Below are 21,447 nucleotides of genomic sequence, written 5' to 3'. Positions count from 1 at the left end.
AGTTCAAAAATGTTTTCTAACTTTCCATGGAACTATTTTTTTCAGCAATGATTTAGAAGTGCTATTTACTTCTTAGTTATAGCAAAGAACACAATTGATATTATTCACTTTGCTTTCATTTGTTAGGTTTGTTTTCCAATTCAGGATGTGGTAATGTTCCATAAAGACTGGAAAAGAAAGTATGTTCTGTACATTTTGAGTACTCTGTAAACATCAATGAGGACAAACTGGTTGAGAGACTCAGATTTGCTGCATCCTTGCTGATTTTCTGTCTGGTTTATCTCCAACTACAATTATAGAACTATCTCTGTTTTAGTTCTGTTAGGGTTTTTGGTTGTTCATTTCATTTTGTTTGTCTCTTCTCCTCTTTGGACTTCTGAGAAAGGATCTCAGTAGGACTTATGAGAAATAAGACCAGTACATAGACCAGGTTGGCCTCAAAGATCTTCCTTTCCTAGCCTCACTTCCTTTCACTTCCTCCCCTTCCCTGGGATAACAGGCAAAAATTCTGGGTTTGTTAGTTCAAGATTTTTTTTTTTAGGGCTGGGAAGGTGGCTCAGTGGTAGAGTGCTTGCCTTGCATGCCTGAGGCCCTGGGTTCGATTCCTCAGCACCACATAAGAAAAAAGAAAAAAGCCGGAATGGCGTTGTGGCTCAAGTGGTAGAGCGCTAGCCTTGAGCTGAAGAGCTGAGGGACAGCGCCCAGGCCCAGAGTTCAGGCCCCATGACCGGAACCCCCCCCCAAAAAAAAAAGATTTTTTTTAGTGCCTGTCCTGGGGCTTGAACTTAGGGCCTGGGTGCGGTTGCTGAGCTTTTGTGCTCAAGGCTAGCATTCCACCACTTGAGCTACAGCTCCACTTCTGGCTTTTTAGTGGTAATTGGAAATGAGTCTCATGGACTTTTCTGCCTGGTCTAGCATTTAACATTGATCTTCAGATCACAGCTTCCAGAGTAGATAGGATTTTAGCTATGAGCCCCTGGCTCCTGGCTCTCTCCCAAGATTTCTAAAATTTTTACTTCTTTTTAGACATCATGGCTTCTGGAGAGAAACAGACAGTCATCTGACTTATGGTTCCTTTTTAGGTAATAAATCATTTTTTTCTAATTGCTTTCATGGTTTTTCTTCCTTTGTGTTTAGTTTTCAGCAGATTGATACTGTGTATAGGCATGGAATTCTTAGATTTAACCTGTGGGAGGTGTTCTTAATTTCTGGAATCCCCAGGTTTATGCCATTTCCCAAATTTGAGTTTTCAGAATTACTTTTTACAAATATTTTCTCAGCACTGTACCTTCTCTCCTCTCCTGGAACTCTGACACAAGTATTAAATATTTGATTTTTGTTTCACAGGTCTTTAAAGCTCTTTATTCATCTTATATTTTAGTTAGGTAGCTTTTCTTTCTTTCTTTTTTTTTTTTTAGTGTGGGGCTTGAAATCAGGGATTTTCACTCTTGCTTGGCTTTCTTGCTTACAACTACCATTTGAGCCACTCCTCCAGCTTGGCTTCTTGCTAATTGCAGATGGAGTACAGGCTTTTCTTCCCTGGCTGGCTTCAAACCTTGATCCTCTAGTTTTCAGCTTTTTGAGTAGCTAGCATTATAGGTGTGAGCCAGCATTGTCAGACATAGATATTTTAATTCTCAATGTTAAATTCTCCATTTCTTCACTTTATCTTCTATTTCTTTGCTGATACTTTCTACTTTGCCATTTGTTTCAAAACTGTTTCTGAATGTTCAAACATATTTATAATAGCAGCTTTAGGTTGTCAGATCATTCCAACACCTATATCACCTTTAAGTTGCATCTGTTGGCTTTTTCCATGGAAGGTGACATTTTGTGGTTTTTCACTTGCCAAGTGATTTTAGATTCTGTTCTCAACATCTTGAATGATACTATGCAATACTTGTTTAAATTCTATGGCAAAGGTTGGTATTTGTGCTTTAGCAGGCAGTCACAATGGTTGAATACAGACTGGAGTTACGACCTGTCTTCCATGGACTATTGTTATAGTCAGTTCCATTTTCAGTGATTTTTGCAGGTCTAATCTGATCTGAAACTTGTGTCTGTCATGAACAGGCTAATCTAGAACCTGGGTGGGGTTTTATCCATTAGCTCATTTCTCAGTGTTATTTTTTTCTTTCTTCAGTATTGGGAACGAAGCCCAATGCCTCATGATTGCTAGGCAGGTGCTCTGAACTACACTTCCAACCTTTTGGCTTTCTATTGTGTTTCTGAGATAGGGTCTTACAAACTGCCCAGGCTGACCCCTAATTCAATCCTTTTGCTTCTGCCTCCTAAGTACTTGGGATTACAGATATGTGCCACTGTACCTGCTCTTAAAGTTTTTTGTATACTCATTAGTATCCAGTCCCTGAATACTTACACACAGTTGGGGTACACCTTGCAGTTCAGCTTGATGCTGCTTTCTGAAGCTCCTCTCTGTGTCCTCCTGGTATTTTCTGGTTCTCTTGGACTTCCTGTTGAATCTCTGGCCCAAAACTGATGTGGTTTATGTTTTTGGTGCCAGTACTGGGCTTGAACTCATGGCCTTGAACTCTTGCTTGGTTTTTCACTCAAGGCTGATACTCTACTATTTGAGTCACACCTCCACTTATAGCTTTTTGCTACTTAGTTGGAGATAAGATTCTCACAGACTTTTCTGCTCAGCCTCTTCTGATATCAGTAACTAGGATTACAAGTGTAGGTCACCAGCACCTAGTTAAACCACCCATTTTTTATGACTGCACTAGGCATTGGAAGACAGAAAAAAATCAAAGCAACAGGTCTGGAGCCCTGGCTCCACTCCACAAAGAGGAAGTTTCTCCTCGTGATTCTGCCTGTTGCAGGCTACTATTATCTGCTGCTGCCCATAGATTTGTCCAGGAGTTAGAAGTACTCTGAAGGCTTGTTTTTTCCTGTGCCCCTGCCTGCTCTAGGCTTACCTTCAGAAGAGCCACTGTGGGGCCAAGATTCCATGCCCCTCTTTAGTGGCCAGGCAGCTGAAGCCAAGTTCAACCTCTCTTACAGGAATAGGAGATAAACCCTGAGGAAAAGGGGCCAAGACCAGGCTTCAACCTCCACTGACCCTGGTCTGATCATTCTTCCTATCTTAGGATTTCCAATTCCTTCAAGAAATAATTTCCATAACTTGTCAAACTCTTTTCAGTCACCCACTGTGGTTGTTTAATGTAAATCAACACATCTGTCCCTCAGTTTCCATTCTTTTTAATGGACAACCTGGCTATGAAAGGTTCCCAGAGGTTATCCAATGTGTACATAAGGGACGAATACTTAACTCTGTTGTCATTATACTTGCCTTCCTTTTTCTTTCCTTCCCAACCCCTTCCCCCTCCCCCCTTCTCCTTTCCATTCTCCTCCCTCCCTTCTTCCTCTTTTTCTCAGGGACTTGGGCTTACTAGGCAGGTGCTCTATCATTTGAAATATGCTCACCGCCTTTCTTGCTTTATTTTTCAGATAGATCTCATGTTTTGGTCTGGGTCTGGCCTCAGACAGTGATCTTTATGCTTACATCTCCTATATCGTTAGGCTCATAGGTACATACCACCATAATTGACTTTTGACTGAAGTAGGGCTCTCTTAACAATTTGCCTCAGCGGGCAACAAACTATGATCTTCCTAATCTTTACCTCCCAAGTAGCTGGGATTATAAGAGTGAGCCACCACACTTGGTTCTAACACTTTGCTCTTACTCTACACCACAATGTCTCTTCACTCTCATGTCACACTAAAGTTTACCATCCCTTTTCAAAGGGATTTTACTTGTAGCTGGGAAAGTGTACAGTACGAAGAAGAGATAATATTTTTTAAAAGTTATTTTTCCCTAATTCCCCAGCCTAGGCTAGGCCCCATCCTTTTGGCTAGAGTGCATCCTGTCTATGTGGGTCACTGGGGATTTTATTATAGAGCTGACCTTTTCCTTTTCATAACGATTCTCTAAAAGTATATAGGAAATCGAAATTAATTTACAAATATTTTTCATGAATATACCTTTATGTTATCTTAGATTACTTAATTAGCAGCTCTTTTCTCCCAAGTGATTGGGAATTAAATTGAAATTTATTCAAATGACTATGTTCTGGTTTCCCAAAAGACCATAAAAGTCAAGATTTAACTAAGAGTACAAAGGGCAAGTTTACAGTTATCTGTACAGACAGGTGAAGGCCCAGGTGTGGATCAACAGTACTCACTGATAACTATGCAGGTTGACAACTGAAAATCAGACAGTCTCAGGACTGAGTGCGACTCTCCCTTATCCCATGCAAAGCAGGACTCACAAGGGCAAGGGTCACTAGATAACACTGCACAGAAAGGGCAGAGCTCATTAGCACATGCCTGTGCAGCTACTGCTTCATCTGTGTGGTAGAGATGACAGGATTTAAGGGATGCTGCCTTTACTTAGCTGGTCCAGGGGAAAATGAGGAGAGAGTCTCATTGGCTGCTCCAAGCTTCGGGATGCTGGGAAAGCACTGCACATCAGAGAAGGGTGGCTAAGAGGAAGCCTGGGGGTTCCCTGGCTGCTCCTACCTTGGCTGGCTTCTGGCTGCAGGGAGCTTATCGGAAGTGGAGGGGAAGCTTCAGAAGCATCAGCTGCTGGGTGCTCAGCCACTGGACAGATGATAAACCACCTCTTCCCTGTGTGCAGAACTAAGGAGCAGAACATAAACAGTGCTGAGGGAGAAAGTATCTTTCTTTTTTTTTTTTGTCAGTCGTGGGGCTTGAACTCTGGGCCTGGGTGCTGTCCTTCAGCTCTTCAGCTCAAGACGAGCGCTCTACCACTTGAGCTACAGCGCCACTTCTGGTTTTCTGGTGGTTTATTGGAGATAGGAGTCTCACAGTCTTTCCTGCCCGGGCTGGCTTTGAACCGTGATCCTCAGATCTCAGCCTCCTGAGTAGCTAGGATTACAGGCGTGAGCCACCAGCGCCCGGCTGAAAGTATCTTTCTTGACAAGGTAACCCCTGGGTATGTGTATGTACTGTATGTGCCATGGGAACTCCAGGGAACTTGCCTACACCTGTGGGATGTGATCCCAAAGGTGAGGGGCAAGGAACCCAAGTTCTCTCTCAGAATCCTAAATAGTTTCCTCCATGAGGCAGGTGGTCGATGAAGAGTGTCTAGAGAGTGCTTCCTTCTGCTTTTCCCTCACACAGAGGGACAAGGGGTAGACAGACAGCCCAAGGCACCCCATGGGCAACCTCAGACTCTCAGCAGTACCTGACTGGTGCTTAACTCCTAGACTGCCCAAAGCATCAGCCTTAAAAGCAGTAGTGTTAAATTAGTGTACAACAGCTCTTCAGAGAAGGCAGCTGTTCCCAGATGGAGACACTTGTCACCACACACTTCCCCACCCTCCAAGTGCAATGGCCCAAAGCCTCTGCTTCCATGCATACCAGGGACCTTTATGGAACCTGTGATGCAAAGCAGAAGGATCTAGGAAAAAGGTGCTTTTCAGAGGCTTCACTGCTTTGGTAGGTGTGGCCAAAGGTGGGGGCAGACTCACCATTCTGTTGGTACACAGGGGCATTTGCTTGGGACTGTCCACTCTCCTGCATAAGGGAGAAGGACCTGACGTCAGTGTGTCCCCATGCTCACAGAGAACTTCCTGCAGAACTTCCCACCTGGATGATGCATCTACCCTCCCCCACCAACCCGCCTCTGCTCCCTGGGGATCTAAGTTCTCACCTCCCCTGCAGCCAGGCCGCAGGTGCCCAGGTGTGGTGGGCTGGCTCCTGCATCAGAGCCATGGTCAGCATCTGTGTCCTCGCTGAGCATATCCTCTGCCTTGTCCATGACATCCTTCATCTGCTCAATGAATGTTTCACGCTCGGCCGGCAGGATGAAGTCATGCTCCACCTGAAAGGGGCCATGGGACTGCTAGTGATGACATGCCGCATGCCACAGCTGCATGGGGGCTTTATGGGGATGTATGGCTCTCTACCCTAGACTCCAAGGGAAGCATGGCGAAGAGACATGTCTCCACACAGAAGCTGCACAGTGCAAGAAGCAGATGGCTCCAGTGACAGAGCAGAGCAGTTACTGAAGAATATACCCCACCCACCATAATGCCCCATGTGGCAACACCCTTCCTGGAGCCCTAAGGTGAGCACTGTCCCCCCTTAATCTGGGCTCTGTCCATGAGCTTGTGTGTATTTTCCACAACCCGTGGGGATTGGCTTCCTCACAGGTTATCCTCATTAAAATCTCACCCTATAGCCAAGTGGCCTTTCTCAGTGCTAAGTCCAGAGAGCGTGTTTCTAAAATCAACCAAGCTGCCCTGATATTTGACATGGAAAGGCTGTTCATACAGACCTGTGGGTTCTGGCCTTGCTCCCGTGCCTCTAACGGCATTGGCAGTGTTATAGACTTTCCACCTGCACCTTGGATCTGGATGTCCAAGCAAGAAGGCTGTCTCTCCACAGTGTGCATCTAGCCATGCTGGTGGATATCCTCCTGATGGCTGGGCCTGAGATCATGTACCCCTTGCTTTCCACTAGGTCCTAATGGCCACCCTGCTCACATGGAAGAATTTTCTATCAGTCACCAGCACCTGGAGTAGGGCTAGGGCTGAGCAGTCACTGCCCTCAACTCTCATATAGGTTCATTGTACTCCACTGTGTCCTGGGCTGCTCAGGCAAATGGGATATAGTGCATGTCAGAAAAATCATCTGAGGGCTGGGAAGGTGGCTCAGTGGTAGAGTGCTTGCCTTGCATGCCTGAGGCCCTGGGTTCGATTCCTCCGCACCACATAAGCAAAAAGAAAAAAGCCGGAATGGCGCTGTGGCTCAGTGGTAGAGCACTAGCCTTGAGCTGAGGAGCTGAGAGACAGCGCCCAGGCCCAGAGTTCAGGCCCCATGACAGGACCCCCCCCCCAAAAAAAAAGGAAAAATCATCTGATAGCTCCAGGGTGACTCTAGGGACAGAGGTTAGCTGTTCCCTGCACAGCAAAGTTCAATCTCTGCCTTTTTCAAGTCACAGTACCTATTTTCTACTCATATACTCCCTGATACCTAGTCCCTGCTTGAGATATCCGTCCTTTTAGATCCCTCTATGGATGGATTCCAGCCCCGCGCCCCCTCTCCAAAAAAAGCTGCCTGCATAATAGAACTCTCCTGACACCCTATCCCTCATAGATTCCTTCCCAGGAACAGCACAGTGCCCACACCCCTGAGATGCAGAGCTAACATTGTCTTCCATGATGTATGGTCTAACTGAGTATAGTCAGGGAAAATGACATTTTTTGTTGTTATTGTTTGTTGGTCATGGAGCCTGGGCTCTTCTGCTCAAGGCTAGCATTCTACCACTTTAAGGCTCAGTACCATTTCCGCTTTTCTGGTGGTTAACAGGAGATAAGAGTCTCATAGACTTTGCTGCCCAGGCTAACTTTGAATCTTGAGCCTCAGATGTCAGCTTCCTGAGTAGCTAGGTTTACAGGTGTGAGCCACCAGCAACTGAGAGAAAGTGACACTGTTTGAAGGCAGTATGTCATGGTCATCCAGTTGTGACACAGTCCACTGAGTGCAAGTATACACAGGATGTTCCACTCTGTGAACTAGGGCTTGTTATTGTGTCCTGCAACGCATGCACTTAGTAAAAAAAAAATATAAAGACCTCAAAACAATTAAAAGCAAAATAGTAAATAAAAACCTAAAAATATAGACTTTGGGTTATATACAACCCACAATCAATGCCAACTTAATCCAAACATCCACATTTCCCGACTTACTGCAGAGTTGGAAGTAGATCTTCATCAGAATAATGAACTCAAGACCTAACAAAATCTACCAGTGACAGAGCATTTAGGGATATCTGGCACTCCCCAGGGAGAAGCTTGTCTGACTAGTATACAGCTCCACCAGCCATAGCTCTCCTTCCCATTGGAGCCTCTGTCCCTGGGGCAGGAAGGGACTGTGAGAAAAGGAGTGGATGGAGCCCAACAGAGGCTTCACAGCTGGGGGGATGGGCAAAAATTGTGTATTCATATCGGGTCTCCTTCATAGAGATGTCTTAGATGACTTAGCTTTGAAGTGCCTAACTCATCATTATGCAGGGACTTGTGTGTGTGTGTGTGTGTGTGTGTGCGCGCGCGCGCGCGCGCACGCACGCAGGCACGTACATAAAACAGCTGCCAAAACCAAGGGGACATTAACATGCAGTTCCTACAATTGTTGTTTGAGTGAAGAACAGTTAGCGAGAAATAGGACTGATGGAGCACTGCAGCAGTGAGAGATCAAAGGACTGCTTCACAGACGGTTTGTTATGGTTCAAGATATATGAGCGAGCCAGGCACAATGGCTCAATCCTACAATCCTAGCACTTAGGAGGTGGAGATTGGAGGATCTCAATTTGAGCTACTCTGGTGCAAAAGAAGTTTGCAAGACTCCATTTACCCAATAGCTGGACACAGAGGTGCATGCCTGTTATCCAGCTATTGGGGAAGCACAATGGCTGGGTTCAGTGGTCCCTTTCTATCATACCCTGTGCCAAGAAGGAATGTAAGTGGGAGGATTGTATTCTAGGCTAGCTCGGGCATAAAATGAGACTCTATTTTGAAAATAACCAAGATCAAAAGGGACTAGAGCGATAGTTCAAGATGGGTAGAGTACCTGCCTAGCAAGTACAACTTTCTGGTGACCTTAACAGTTGAATTGTTGAAGGCAGTAGCCAGTGGCCACATAAGACTATTAACATTGAATTAAATTTCATATGTGCTCACTAATCATGCTAGGCCTGGTCACTGCACTTGATGGCATCTGGAATGAAGGGCCACAGTACCCACCACCAATGTCAACTGTTTTCTTAAGACATGGCTTCCTAAACTTCCCTCCTGTGTGAATGACAGTCTAGAAAAGATATTATCCTGCCATGTGTTCATCAATGGGCCAGGAAATCTGCTCAACATAAGTGTGTCCTTTTTGCCCTTGTCTTTGAGTGTTCTCGGCATGACAGTTTCTGAGGCCCAAGGTTCAACTCATGCTAGGGCTGGGTGCTGGGGACACAGCAGGATGCTCTGGGAGCAGGGGAAATAGGGTGGAGAGAAGCCTGTGAGTGACAAGGTGCTCGCAGCAGGGACTGTTAGTGTTGACAGAAATGGGGAAACAGGGGTGGAGTGCAGGGCTGGGATCTGCACTTCCACTGGGGAGGCTGACGGACGGTTCTACACAGGAACCATAGGATAACAGACCATGGGCTTGTTGTTTCCCTTTGCTTAATCTCAGGGAGAGGCTAAGGTGTGGTAAAAATACCATTCTTGTGCCATTATGAATAAATTCTTCAAGCTGCTCTCTCACACTCAAGAACATGCAGGTACAGAGAGCCATTGTTCCAGCTGCAGACCAACAGCTCTGGGGGCAGCCCCCCAGGCACTGATATTGATCCACAGGGAGCCTAACACTTCTATGCAGGGCTGAGCTTGATATACTTGCTTCTACCTATGCCCAAGGACTACAAGGAGATGACATCACCCAGGGCCAGCCTTACCATGTATGTGGCAATCTCATCAGGTGCATCCCCATCCAAGTCAAACTTGAAGGTGACCATTTTGTGGTTATGAGTTTCTAGCTGGCACTCTACCATCTTGTCTCCTGTATTGCACACCTGCAGGAAGCAGATAGTCAGAATGCAGGGACTATGGTACAGAACACATATGTCAGTCCCAGTGTGTTCCATATCCTAACACTCACATTCAGGATAGTTAAACGAGGACGACTGGCCCTCTCCTGGCGGGAGCGGGCACGTGTGGACCTGCGGTGGTGTTTCCTGGCAGATCTGCCCTCCAGCCTGCCCCCTCCAAAGGCGCCTTCACAGCTATCACTTTGCTCTCGTCCAGAAGTGATATCAGAGCCACCATAGCTGAGTGAAAACCAAGAATGTTAATGGCATCCACAGATGACCAGCAAGTCTACTGTAGCCAGGATAGTACAGCCTGGGAACTTTTAAGAGGACATGGGGATTCCTCTTTTCCCTGTAATGCCTACCTTAGATGGCTCAAGGGCCAAGCAGAAACAGATTCCCAGTCACTGGCTGCATGACTATGGCTCTCTAAGCCTCCTTAGTTGTGAATTCACCCCTGTGCCTTGCTTTCTCCATGTGAGCAGCCATGACACAGCACTTATTCAGGGCTGTTGTGAGGACGATGGGGGAATCTAACAGCACCCAGATTTCTAGGACAGTGGAGCTCACAACCACTTCCTAAAACTAAGTAAGGTGACTACTTCACCCCCTCCCCAAGAACACAAGAAGAAAGGGGCCTGGGAGACCCTAGAGCTGTACTGAACTCTGCCCTGTCCACAGGGTTCCTGCTTGGTTCCCAGCCCCTCCTGGTCTGTAGGTACTTCCAACAATATCCATGGCCTCTTCCTTCTGGAATGTTCTTAACACAGAGATTAGCAATAGGTAATAGGAGCTAGACAACCTCCCCCTCTTCCACCTCAACCACCAGGTTTCATTTGGGCTGATAAAGACCCTGAGAGAATGTTCCCGAGGCTCTACCAGGTCAGATTCGAAAAAGTGGGTAGATTTGTGTTAAAATTCTTTTTTTTGGTTGGTTGTAGGGCTTGAACTCAGTGCCTGGGTGCTGTCCCTGAGCTCTTTTGCTCAAGGCTAGCACTCTACCACTTTGAGCCACAGTTCCACTTCCAGTTTTTGGTCGTTAATTGGAGATAAGATATCTCACAGACTTTCCTGCCTGGGCTGGCTTTGCACCTCGATTCTCAGATCTCAGCCTCCTGAGTTGCTAGGATTACGGGTGTAAGCCACCAGTATCCGGCTTGTATTAAACTTCTTGATGGCATTTAAGCAAAGGGGCAAAATCCCAATGAGACAGTGGTTAGGTTGTACTGAAATGTGGGTCTGTATCCCTTCCTGTCCCCAGGTAAGGATGGATGGGTACCTCTCACAGCTCTGTGGGAGACCAGGCGGCTTGTCTCGAGAGGCTGGTTCCTGAAATAAAACCAGAGTGAAGAGAATGGGTCACGAGGTTCCCACCTCCTGTGTGTGGCCCTCCCTCCTTCCCATCCTCAGCCTGCAGCTAGAGGGCTATCACACTGGGGCCAGCAGGGAGCTTTTCAACTTATTGAAAAGCCTGGAGCCAAGTGGATTCCTAAAAGCTAAGGATTGCTTCCTTTCCAAAATTGTCATCCTGCTTTGATCATCCCTAAAAAGAGGACACATAGGCTTTGTAAAAAGCTTTCACAAGGTTTACAGTCTCTCCCAGGGAAAGCATCCCCAAGATCATTTATACAACTCATGCTCTTCACCTTCTTTTGGATTTAGGAAAAGTGCGAGGGGAAAGAACAGGATCGTATGGCTGTTCTGGAGCACATTTCACCTTAGCGTACCACTTAGTCTAAGGCTGAGTCTCAAGGTTACAGTATAGACCCCAAGAAGCTTCAAGTGTGTGTGGGGGGGGGGGGGGCACAGGCACACACCTCTTGGGCCGGTTCCACAGTCAACTGGACAGCTGGGCAGGGGCTGGAGATCACAGGCCCGGCCGGCAGCGGTGGGTTTGCTGGTGGCAGGAGTGTAGTGGTCATGGCAGGCATGCTCTGAGCTGCTGCCACGACAGTGGGGGCCAGGGAGCTAGGAAACTTAGGCAGGAGCTCAGGGACAGCAGGCGGCAGCACGTCTGGTAGAGGTGGGGAGAGGACAGCAGATGGCAGGGACACGGCAGGGACTGGAGCAGCCACATCCACGGTGTATGCAGGCGGGTGGGCCAGCAGGACCTAGGGTGCAGGGATGCAGGTTGGGTGCTGTAGAGGTCATGTCCCGGCACATACATGGGTCACGAGGAGGGCCTGCGAACAGCCCTCTCGGATCCACATGTTCCCCAGAGGTGGCAAGTCCATATCTCCCGGCATATTTGGCACACAAATTCAGCAGAAGCACACAGGTAGACACCCTCATTTCTTTCTATGTAAAATCCACCAGTGTGGTAACACCTAGGCTGTACTTCACGTTGGAATTTCTACCTAAGTCCAGGTAAAAAGTCAGTCACTTATGTTATGATTCGGGTATGAAGTATCCCCCCCTAAAAGGCTCATGTGCTGAAGTCATGATCCATAGCTGGTGGTACTACTGAGCAGTGATTGAATCCTCAGGATCCTGATCTAGTAAATGGATTAATATTCACAATATGGCCTTATTGGGAAGTAAAGCCTAGCTCGTAGAAGTAGGTCATTGGGGATATGCCTTGGAAAGATAGAGCTTGTAACTGGCTCCTTCCTTTCTCTATACTTCCTGGCCACCAACTTTTCTTTGCCTCATGTTCTCCGCCAGGTCTGCTTCATCAAGGGCTCAGAAATACTGGAGTCATATGACCAGGGTCTGAAACCATGAGCCAAAATAAATCTTTCCTCCTGCAAACTGCTTCTCTCAAGTACATTTACAATGATATAAAAGCAACAGAAAAGCAAAATACTGAAATATCCAAGCTGGTCTCCTACTCTCTTCTTGGGACCTTCAATCCTGTTCCCATGTGGCCTTTTGCTTCAGTGCAGAGCACAGGGTGGACTTTCCTAGTCACAAGTATATCCTAAGAGTGCTCACTAGAATCTTCAGCTTCCTGTAGAGTGAATTCAAGTTCAAGCTGGCTTCCCCACTGTATTCTTCTTCTCTCTCTAAAAGCATTTCAGGGGCTAGGAAGGTGGCTCAGTAGTAGAGCGCTTGCCTTGCGTATATGAGGCCCTGGGTTTGATTCCTCAGTACCACATAAGCAAAAAAGAAAAAAGCCAGAAGAGGTGCTGTGGCTCAAGTGGTAGAGCGCTAGCCTTGAGCTGAAGAGCTGAGGGACAGTGCCCCGGCCCAGAGTTCAGGCCCCACGACTGGACCCCCCCTCCCCCCCAAAAAAAAAGCTCTTCAGAAGGAAAAAGGTAAGATGACAAGCTATCTTCTGCCATGCTTGGAGTTGAGAAGGCTAAGATGTCTAACTCTTAAGAACAGGAACAGGTACATTCATCGGAGCCTGCTGTCTTAAGACCCTCTGTCAACAACCTAAGCCAGGTCAGAGATACCACACTATGGTTGGCAGGTAGCTACCTGTCCTGGTTAGATGCTCCAGTTGCTGAAAATAAGCATGACCAGCTCAGCTCCGCAGGATGGACACAAAGCTAATGTGACTTAGGAGGATCCTGGGATTTAGTACCATATAGCAAGGCCCAAAACATGCAGATAGCATCAACCCCCCTGCGTACTTGCCCTTGCCTTTCCCCAGAAACAGAGCATCTCTAAGAATCATCCATCCAACTAGCCACTAATGCCTGCTTAGCCCAGCAGCTCACTAGTGGGGGCATGGCACTGATGTGCTTTTAGAAAATATAAAGGTGATGCACAGAGAGGCTATAGTCACATAAGTCATATAATGAGTACATTTTTTAAGACAATGTCACCCATTCTCTCACTCTTTCCTAGTTCTGATGTGTTTTTCCCCTGCTGTTTTTTAGACAGCTTTATGATGCTTTCCTGATAGCCTGTAAACACTGGCCCTCTTTCTCCAAGCATCAATCTCTCCAGAAATAATATGGCCTTGCATGTGTGCTGGGGATCCAGCATTCCTGGCACTACCTTCAGCCCCTTTATCTGGGATGAATCTTCACAACAAAGTCAAAGTTGGTCCTGAATTAGAGGACCCTGCGGCTCAAAAGGTAGGGGATGTGCCTGAACCACCAAACTGTCAGGGCTTGGGCCAGGGGAAGGATAGATGGGAAGGAAGATGCCTAGGTTGGACCTCTCATAGTAGGTGAGGAAAATGATGCTGCCAGACAGAGAGGAAATTTAGGTGGGGGGAGGGGTTCCCAAGTAGGGAGTGTCTGTCTGGAAGGAACCCAAGTCAGTCTTCCTTTTGTTCACTTGGGTTTGAACAGAATAGCCTGGAAGCGGAGTTAATGCAGAAAGCCACACAACAGGGATCCTACCTGTAGCATGTGTCATTATGGGCCACAGCATTCCTTCATACCAATGTGGAACAATGTATAGGGTCCCTACCTGCTCTCAGGACAATGCCCTGGTCACACCATAATCACCTTCCAGCTGGAAGTCCCTCAGTGCCCAGACCCCTCAGCTCTCTCTGTTATGATGGGGATGTCCACCCTGCCTCACTCTCACAAGGTGCTCTGGGAGAGGCTGACCTAAGACACACGGAAGCTCAGCACCCATAAAGGGGCCTACACAAGTGATGGGTCACTTGCCAGGACCAGCATGGGCTAGGGCAAGGGAACCCCTAGCCATACAAAGGGCAGCTGCTGGTCTCCAGACATAGTAAGATAACAGAACTCATTAGTCATTTTGATGTTCACACAGCAGAACTGTCCCATCCTGGTTTTAGCCTTGCTCCTGACCAATCTCTTCAAAGAGGGGACAACCAGAGGGAAGAGCTATCTACTTACCAGCTCCAAACTGCCCCTCTGTCCATGTGGTTAGTAGGAGCCAAGGCCCAGTGAAGGAAGGAAGCAGCCTAAATGTCCTTTGAACCTGGTCCAGAGGGTTTTTAGGTGCCAGGAGGCAGACCCAGGCCCTGCAGGTGGATTACCTGGCTCCCTGAGGTGACAGCCGGAGCAGCCTGCTCGGGCAGATGGGCGACGCCAGGCTGGAGGGGCTGAGGAGGCACAGGCGGCACCGTCTGTGGAGGGGTGGCCCGTAAGCTCTGCACCGTGTGGTGGGGGGAAGGTGGGATGTCTCCAGGTGCCATCTGTGGGAAGGCTGCTGGATACACTGGCTGGGCTGGCAACTGGGCTGGAAGCTGGGCCGGGAGCTGGGCCGGGAGCTGGGCCGGGAGCTGGGCTGGGAGCTGGGCCACTGCAGGGTGGATGGACAGGGCAGCCACACCCTGTGGGGCCACAGCCAGTAGAGGGATGGTGGCTGGTGCATTTGGCACGATGGTCTGGCAGGGCACGGCCAGGGGCGCTCCAGGGGGATGGGGCAGTTTGACTGCCTGTAGAGGCAAGGCCGGGGATGCGGGCAGGGAAGTGGCGAGGCTTGGCAAGATCACAGCGGGAGAGAAATACTGAGGTGGTGGCACAGGAGCCACATTTGCAGGCGGCAGGTCAGTGAGGGCCTGAGGGAGGCCATCAATTCCCGCCAGAGGGGTAATGGGGGGAACCACAGGCATTGGAGGCATCTGAAATAGACACAGCAGCACGTTAGTTACAACCCCCATAGAGCTCAGGGTACCTGAACAGTCAGGGAGAACAGTGAGATGAGGTGACCATGGCTCTGCCTTCCAGACCCTGATCCAAAAAGCAATCTGACAGTCTGGATATGAACTGCTGGACACCCCCACTGACAGTAACACAGAGTGGACTCCCTGTGTTCACAGCCTGACAGACTGCATGGGTGACCCTGTGGAAGTCAGGTGTTGCTCAGACAGAAGTCAGAACGACCATTGGGTTCTATAGATAGTCTGGCATCTTCAGAGTAGGCATGTCAGAACTATGAAACTCAAGCACTGAAATCTGACCAGCCTGAAGCTTAAAACGTGTCTAAATTCTACCTGAAACCCAAGTCCTTGGAGGGGTCTCAGTGGAGCCCCTTTGCTGGCTGAGCTGACACTCCCATGGTATGCAGCCTCCCAACAGCACGAGGACCTTTCATCTGCAGCTTTCCAGAGAGCAATGGCTGGAAAATAGCTGTCTCTGACCTATGCATTTATCACTCACATTTAGGGATGTCTCTAAAATACTGCTTTCCCATGCATGCTCATGAATAGCACTTCACGTAAACCTTCGTGCAATTAAAAGGCAGCAAAACAAAAGCACAAACCTGCTGCCATCTACTTGAAAAGCAGCTAAATATCACAACCAGCAAACCAGATGATGACTTAATGAGATTCCCGAGCTGACCCAAAGTGGCATCACAAAGACATGGCATGCTCAGCAAGCAACTGATGACATAAAAGAATCTTCCAGATGGACTTTAATACAGAACACCCTCTTATCCCACAGGAAACTCCTGTAGAATGAGACCTGTTTCTATCACAATCCATCCTCATCAACCAAGTTTATCATAGGTACCATGGGCCGAGCAATGATGCCCAACTTTGATTGGGGTCTGTACCAGTCACGCTGCTAGGTGTCACTACTTATAGACCACATCCCTACATAAAGATATCAGAAGACATTCAAGCGAGCCTTTCCTATAGTAAACATTGATACTCAGCTGACTACTAGAACTCCATGGAGCCACCGTGGCCTGGTCTTACATAGCTTCATAGGATGAACAGTCATCTGAAACAAGCCCACCCACTCTCTGTGCCCCACTCAGTTGCCACATGGGGACTTGCCCCATTCTTGTGTCTGGCCCCATTCTGGACATTAGAGTTGACAGCTGCTCCCTCCCTCCCTCCCTCCTTTTCTAAGGAATTTCTCATATCTGCCATTCATGCCTAGAGGCCTTGCAGCCTGGGAGAAAGGCCTGTCAGGGTGAGAAGGTGAGGCTGGAGGGCAATCCCGATGAGGGAGGCTATCCTTGGCCTCCACACTCTTTGAGCTGCCATGGTTGTCACCAGGCAACACGGGGTTTGTACCATGCTGCTATAGCGGCCTATCTCCCCAGTCCAGTACTTCCAGGTCACAGGCAGACCTGCCTACGCCCTGGTACCTCCTCCAGGTTAGACAGGCTATAGGCCAGAGATACCTGAGGAGGGACTTGAGCCAGTGGTTGCAGTGGTGGCTGTGGCATCTGGAGGGGCTTCAGCTGAGCAGGGGCCACCACCTGGGAGGTTGAAGCCAGGTATGGAGGCAGGTGGGGGGGTACCGGCTGGATGGTGCCCATGGGCTGTGGAGCCAGAACCTGTGGCAAGGTTGGAGGCTGGGCCATGGGAGGCAGCTGGAAAGAGAAGTGGGCCTTAGATCCCTGCCGAGGCAGGGTGTTGCGCTCAGACATGACAGAATCTACATTCACCCTCACACGTGCATGCTCCCCGGCTCACACACATACTTTCATGTCTACACATGCACATCTGCACAACTGTACACTTATAGACACAGCACTCACATCGGCACACAGAAACACAGACTGACACTACCTCATTCACACAAACTCACACAGATCACCAGGCTCCTGGCAGTCTGAAGCCAGGGATATGGCAGAGCTCGCATACATATCCCAGGTATAAGCAGAGCTTTCTACACATAAGCTCCTGGTTACAGCTGTGGATCCCTAAACACCACATGCAGACATGAATTACCCCTACCCCTCACCCAGAGACCCAGAGACCCCAGGAACTCCAGGGAGCACATACTAAGCCTGCAGAGGTGCTCACAGACCTTGGTCGCAGGGATGGCTGAACTGAAGTGAGAGACAATGTAAAGGGCCTTACGGAGCTGTCGCACTTACCTGCTGGGCAGGAGGTGCTGTCTGGCATGGCCCTGTGGCCACAGTGGCGCTGGGTGGTGGCAGCACGGGGGCAAAGCTCAACGTAGGCTCTGGAAAATGCTGCTGGAGAAGTGGAGGGCGGACAGGGGGTGGGACGGAGCCCACAGACAGGCCAGGCTGTGGATACGGCAGGACCGCGTTCAGCAGCTGTCCTCAGCTCCTGTCATCCCTATACCCACTCCCCATTAGGAGCCCTGTTTCCAGGAAGGTGACTCAGCAGAAGCCAAATGTGGTGGTCCTGTTGTGTCATTAACAATGCTCAAAAGCCAAGGACAGTCAGAGCTAGCCAAAGAATGTTCTAGAACACAAAACCCATGGAGTTATTACACAACGGTGAGAAACCATCACCACAAAGTTTCTACAAAACCATGGAGAAGAGCTCCTTAGGACACAGCCTGGGCTATCGACAATGTGACTCATACTAATGACTAATGTAGATGAATTCATATGGGTACTTTACAGAATATGGAAAAATGGAAATGGTGCTCTGGGGAAGCAGCAGGACACACAGGAGTGGGGAGCAAAATTGGCACAGGGAAGCCTTCAGCAAGTCATGTCCTCTGAGACTCCACCACTGGGAAAGAAAAATGGGGCCACAGATAGGACATTTGCCTGCATCACCAGAGGCTGCCTAAATGGGGCAGCAAAAAAGGGGAGTTTGAGTGCCTAGATGCTAAAGGAACTGTAGCTATTTTGTTGATTTTATTTTTATGTCAGTACTGGGTCTTGACCTTAGGCTTAAGTACTGTCCTTTAATTTTCTTGCTCAAGACTTGCATTCTAAGCAGGGTGAATTACAGGCTCATGCCTGTAATTCTAGCTACTCAGGAGGCTGAGATCTGAGCATCATGGTTCGAAGACAGCCCAGGCAGAAACGTTCCTGTGAGACTCTTATCTCTAGTTAATCATTCAAAAACTGGAAGTGATGCTGTGGCTCAAAGTGGTAGAGTGCTAGCTTTCAGCAGTATCGCTCAGGGACAGCACCATGCCCTGAGTTCAAGCCCCACAACTGAAAGAAAAAAAAAAGATTGGCATCCTACTACTTGAGCCACAGCTCCACTTCTGGCTTTTTGGTGCTACTTGGAAAACTGCCCCAGCTGCCTTCAAACCCCACTCCTTGAATCTCAGCTTCCTGAGGAGCTAAAATTACAGGTGTGAGCCACCCACACTTGGCTCAAAGTCTGTTAATTCTGGGGTGCAATTATGTCCATGATTTTTTGTTTTGTAAGGGTCCCCTTACTGCGCAGTGACACAGACTGCAATTATTTCTGGAGGAAATACTTTTCTGGAATGTGAGAAGGGAGTGGGGCTCACAGGAAACACAACTGAAGACAGGGCACACAATTCATAGGGAAGGTTCTCTCAGGTCGTCTGGATGGCACAAGAACAGGGATTTTCAAAACCACTCTCCCTCATTTCACCTTTCACAGCCAATCCTTTTTTGAGACAGAGGCAGTGAGGTAGAAAGATCAGGCATGAGTTGGGATCAAATCTAAAGCCTGGTTATACCTGAAGCCACAAAGCAGATGAGCTGCCCCCAACCCGGCCAGAGTATTTGTCTGCTGGCCACCATGTACAGCTCAGGAGTTCAGGTGGCCTTAGATAAATGAATGGACTTTCACTTCTGGTAGTTCTCCTTTTCTTCCTCTTTCCCCCAGTCTGTTTTCCCCCAGGAAAGGCCAGGAGGGCAGAGAAAGCCCTCAGCACACCTGGAGGCCCTTCTAGGTCCTCACACAGTATCCAAAATCTTTATATTAATATGCAGGGAGAAAGGAGAAAGAGCTCTTGCCCTTCTCACCTCTGACCTTCTCACCTTGAGTTATAGATAGGTGATAAATCAGGTGTATCAACAAAGGTTTATAAGCCAAATCCAGACCAGGGAAGACCCAGGAAGCTAGTGCCGTGAGGCACTCTAATCAGGATTGGAAGGTAAAAGATCTGGCAAAATATTCCAGCTTAGCCCTGCTTGGATAATCCTTACAATAACAACCCTCTGTACCAGCATGTTGCCTTTCCTAAATGAGCTCTTTCAGACATTTAAAATTATATTTCACTTTACTAAGTAAAAGAAACAAAATTGTAAATGTCCTAGGGCTCTGGACAGCAAAGGTAGATACATCCAATAGCTTTAATTGCTTTTTCAGAGACTTCTCCAGTTCCTTTCAAATACCCAGCCCTATGTAGACCAAGGTGGAAGAAAGAGGCCATGTGCATGGCACAGAGACTACAGCATACAAACTCACCCAGTATCAAGAAGATGCTACCTCAGAGAGTATAAGTGACAACCAATACAACAGCTCCCAGGGGAGGAATGAAGACAGAGCTGAGACAGGGGATCTAAATCAGTCTCTGAGGACTCAGCTCCACCACCCAGGTCACAGGCAAATTCTCTGCAGCTAGGAACTTGGGACTGTGAAGTGAGCAATTGCTTCGCTTCTTCAATATTTTTTAAGGGAAAAAAAAATCAACAATAGAGCAAAAATCAAACACCAGGTGCCCAGAGTGACCCCTCTTCTACCTTCTTGGATCCTACACATCACTTCACAAGCATCCTCACAGTGTGGGGTTCACTTCTGCCTTCTGCAAAACCCTCATTGGAGATGCCCTACTCCTCCCCCCCCCCTGCCCTGCCCCATGCTTTGACCTAGTTTTTCAGCACAGTCTTTCAATGGCTATCGCTATGTTGGGAAGAAGAGCTAGGCATTCTTCTACATCCCCTCTTGAGGCTGAATGGTGAGGTTGAGTCTAGTGCTTCATTATTACAAAAATGCATTTCTATTATCTCTTAGATGGTATGAAACTATACCTCAAGCCCAGGCCTGAGTGGGCAGGCTCTATGCACATGTGTACTTGGACAGTCATCACCATCTCCTGTCCTGAGATGAGGCTGGGTTGGTTCTATCACAGCTCCCCAAACCCTGGGTGCTCCTGAGGTCCATCTCTTGATGGATACCCACCCCCCCAATCCTGGTGCTTGAACTCTGGGTCTAGACACGTCCCTGAGCATCTTTTGCTCAAGGCTAGCACTCTACTACTTGAGCCACAGCTCCACCTCTAGCTTTCTGTGATTAATTGGAGATAAGAGCCTCAAGGACTTTCCTGTCTGCATGATCCTCAGATCTCAGCCTCCTGAGTAGCTAGGATTCCAGGTATGAGCCACTGTAGTAACCCGACCCACTTGTACTTCTTGTCTGGTAGATGAGAAGTGTAGCACTTAGCTTCTAGCAAAGTCCTGGTTCTGTGGATCTCCACAGGGAAGTATGACGGAGAACTGACTACAGGCCTATTTTAAACCTGATTACACTCCACAGTCTGAATGGCCCTCATAGACTGAGTCCCCCAGGGCCCTCAGACAAAGAAGCTGAGAGGACAGGGCCAGGGGTAGCTCTCAAACTCACCGTGGCAGCGGGTTGCTGGAAGGCTCCCAGTGAGGGCAGGCTGTGTGTCAGGCCAGGTCCCTCACTCACAGGGGGGCTACACACGCAAGGGGCTGGGCCTGGAGCAGTATCCACGAGGGATCCCAGGACCATGCTCTGCTGGCTGCTCTGCGAGTCTGAGTACACCGTGGAGCCCTGGCCGCTGTCAAAGGTACTGTCAGCTGGGAAGGACAAAGCCATGACTTAGTGAGTGTGGACATCTAATGCCACCTCTACACACAGCATTGCACATAGGTAAATGGCTTGTTCCTCTATTCTCTTCTGCAGAACAAGAATGAGGTTGTTTCTCCAGGTTACATGAATAATACCTGCATGTTGTTTAAACTACTACCTGCTACAGAGCAGTATGAAGGAGCCACATCTTTGCTCCCACTCTGTCACAGACTGATGTCAGAGCTGTACAGATGCCAGAGTGGGCATGTCTCACCAACCCTCCCATGAGGTAGACACCACCCTTCCCTGCCCACCCCGGTGCTCAGGGGCAGAACCTGTAATGCTGACACTAAGCAGGAATTCTAGTTCTTAAAGGTGCAAGAGAGCTTAGGAGGCTGTGGAAATGTTATAGTAGTTTTTTGGTTGGCTTTTTTTTTTTTAAGGCAGTCAGAGCTAATGGCTCACATCTGTAGTCCTA

The 21,447-nt window shown here is 48.3% G+C and overlaps 1 protein-coding gene across 11 annotated transcripts in view; it reads right to left on the bottom strand.

Annotated features, from left to right (window-relative positions):
* Positions 1-21,447, bottom strand: part of Wnk2 (WNK lysine deficient protein kinase 2) — a 118,359-nt gene that overhangs the window by 32,710 nt on the left and 64,202 nt on the right. For 9 of the 11 annotated variants that reach the window (XM_070033301.1, XM_070033297.1, XM_070033295.1 and 6 more), the window contains exons 9-19: positions 20,778-20,977; positions 17,342-17,497; positions 16,640-16,831; positions 14,538-15,125; positions 11,443-11,736; positions 10,905-10,954; positions 9,697-9,865; positions 9,494-9,610; positions 5,699-5,869; positions 5,517-5,562; positions 4,543-4,662 (exon numbers count right to left, since the gene is read on the bottom strand). In XM_070033301.1, the coding sequence (XP_069889402.1) occupies positions 4,543-4,662; positions 5,517-5,562; positions 5,699-5,869; positions 9,494-9,610; positions 9,697-9,865; positions 10,905-10,954; positions 11,443-11,736; positions 14,538-15,125; positions 16,640-16,831; positions 17,342-17,497; positions 20,778-20,977 (2,103 nt within the window). The remainder of the gene's footprint in view (positions 1-4,542; positions 4,663-5,516; positions 5,563-5,698; positions 5,870-9,493; positions 9,611-9,696; positions 9,866-10,904; positions 10,955-11,442; positions 11,737-14,537; positions 15,126-16,639; positions 16,832-17,341; positions 17,498-20,777; positions 20,978-21,447) is intronic. The other 2 variants (XM_070033300.1, XM_070033307.1) reach the window with 2 other exon arrangements.

This window comes from Dipodomys merriami, unplaced genomic scaffold (assembly GCF_024711535.1).
Source record: "Dipodomys merriami isolate MVZ:Mamm:240054 unplaced genomic scaffold, mDipMer1.0.p SCAF_22, whole genome shotgun sequence".
Lineage (NCBI taxonomy): Eukaryota > Metazoa > Chordata > Mammalia > Rodentia > Heteromyidae > Dipodomys > Dipodomys merriami.
This window is presented reverse-complemented; position numbering and strand designations above follow the sequence as displayed.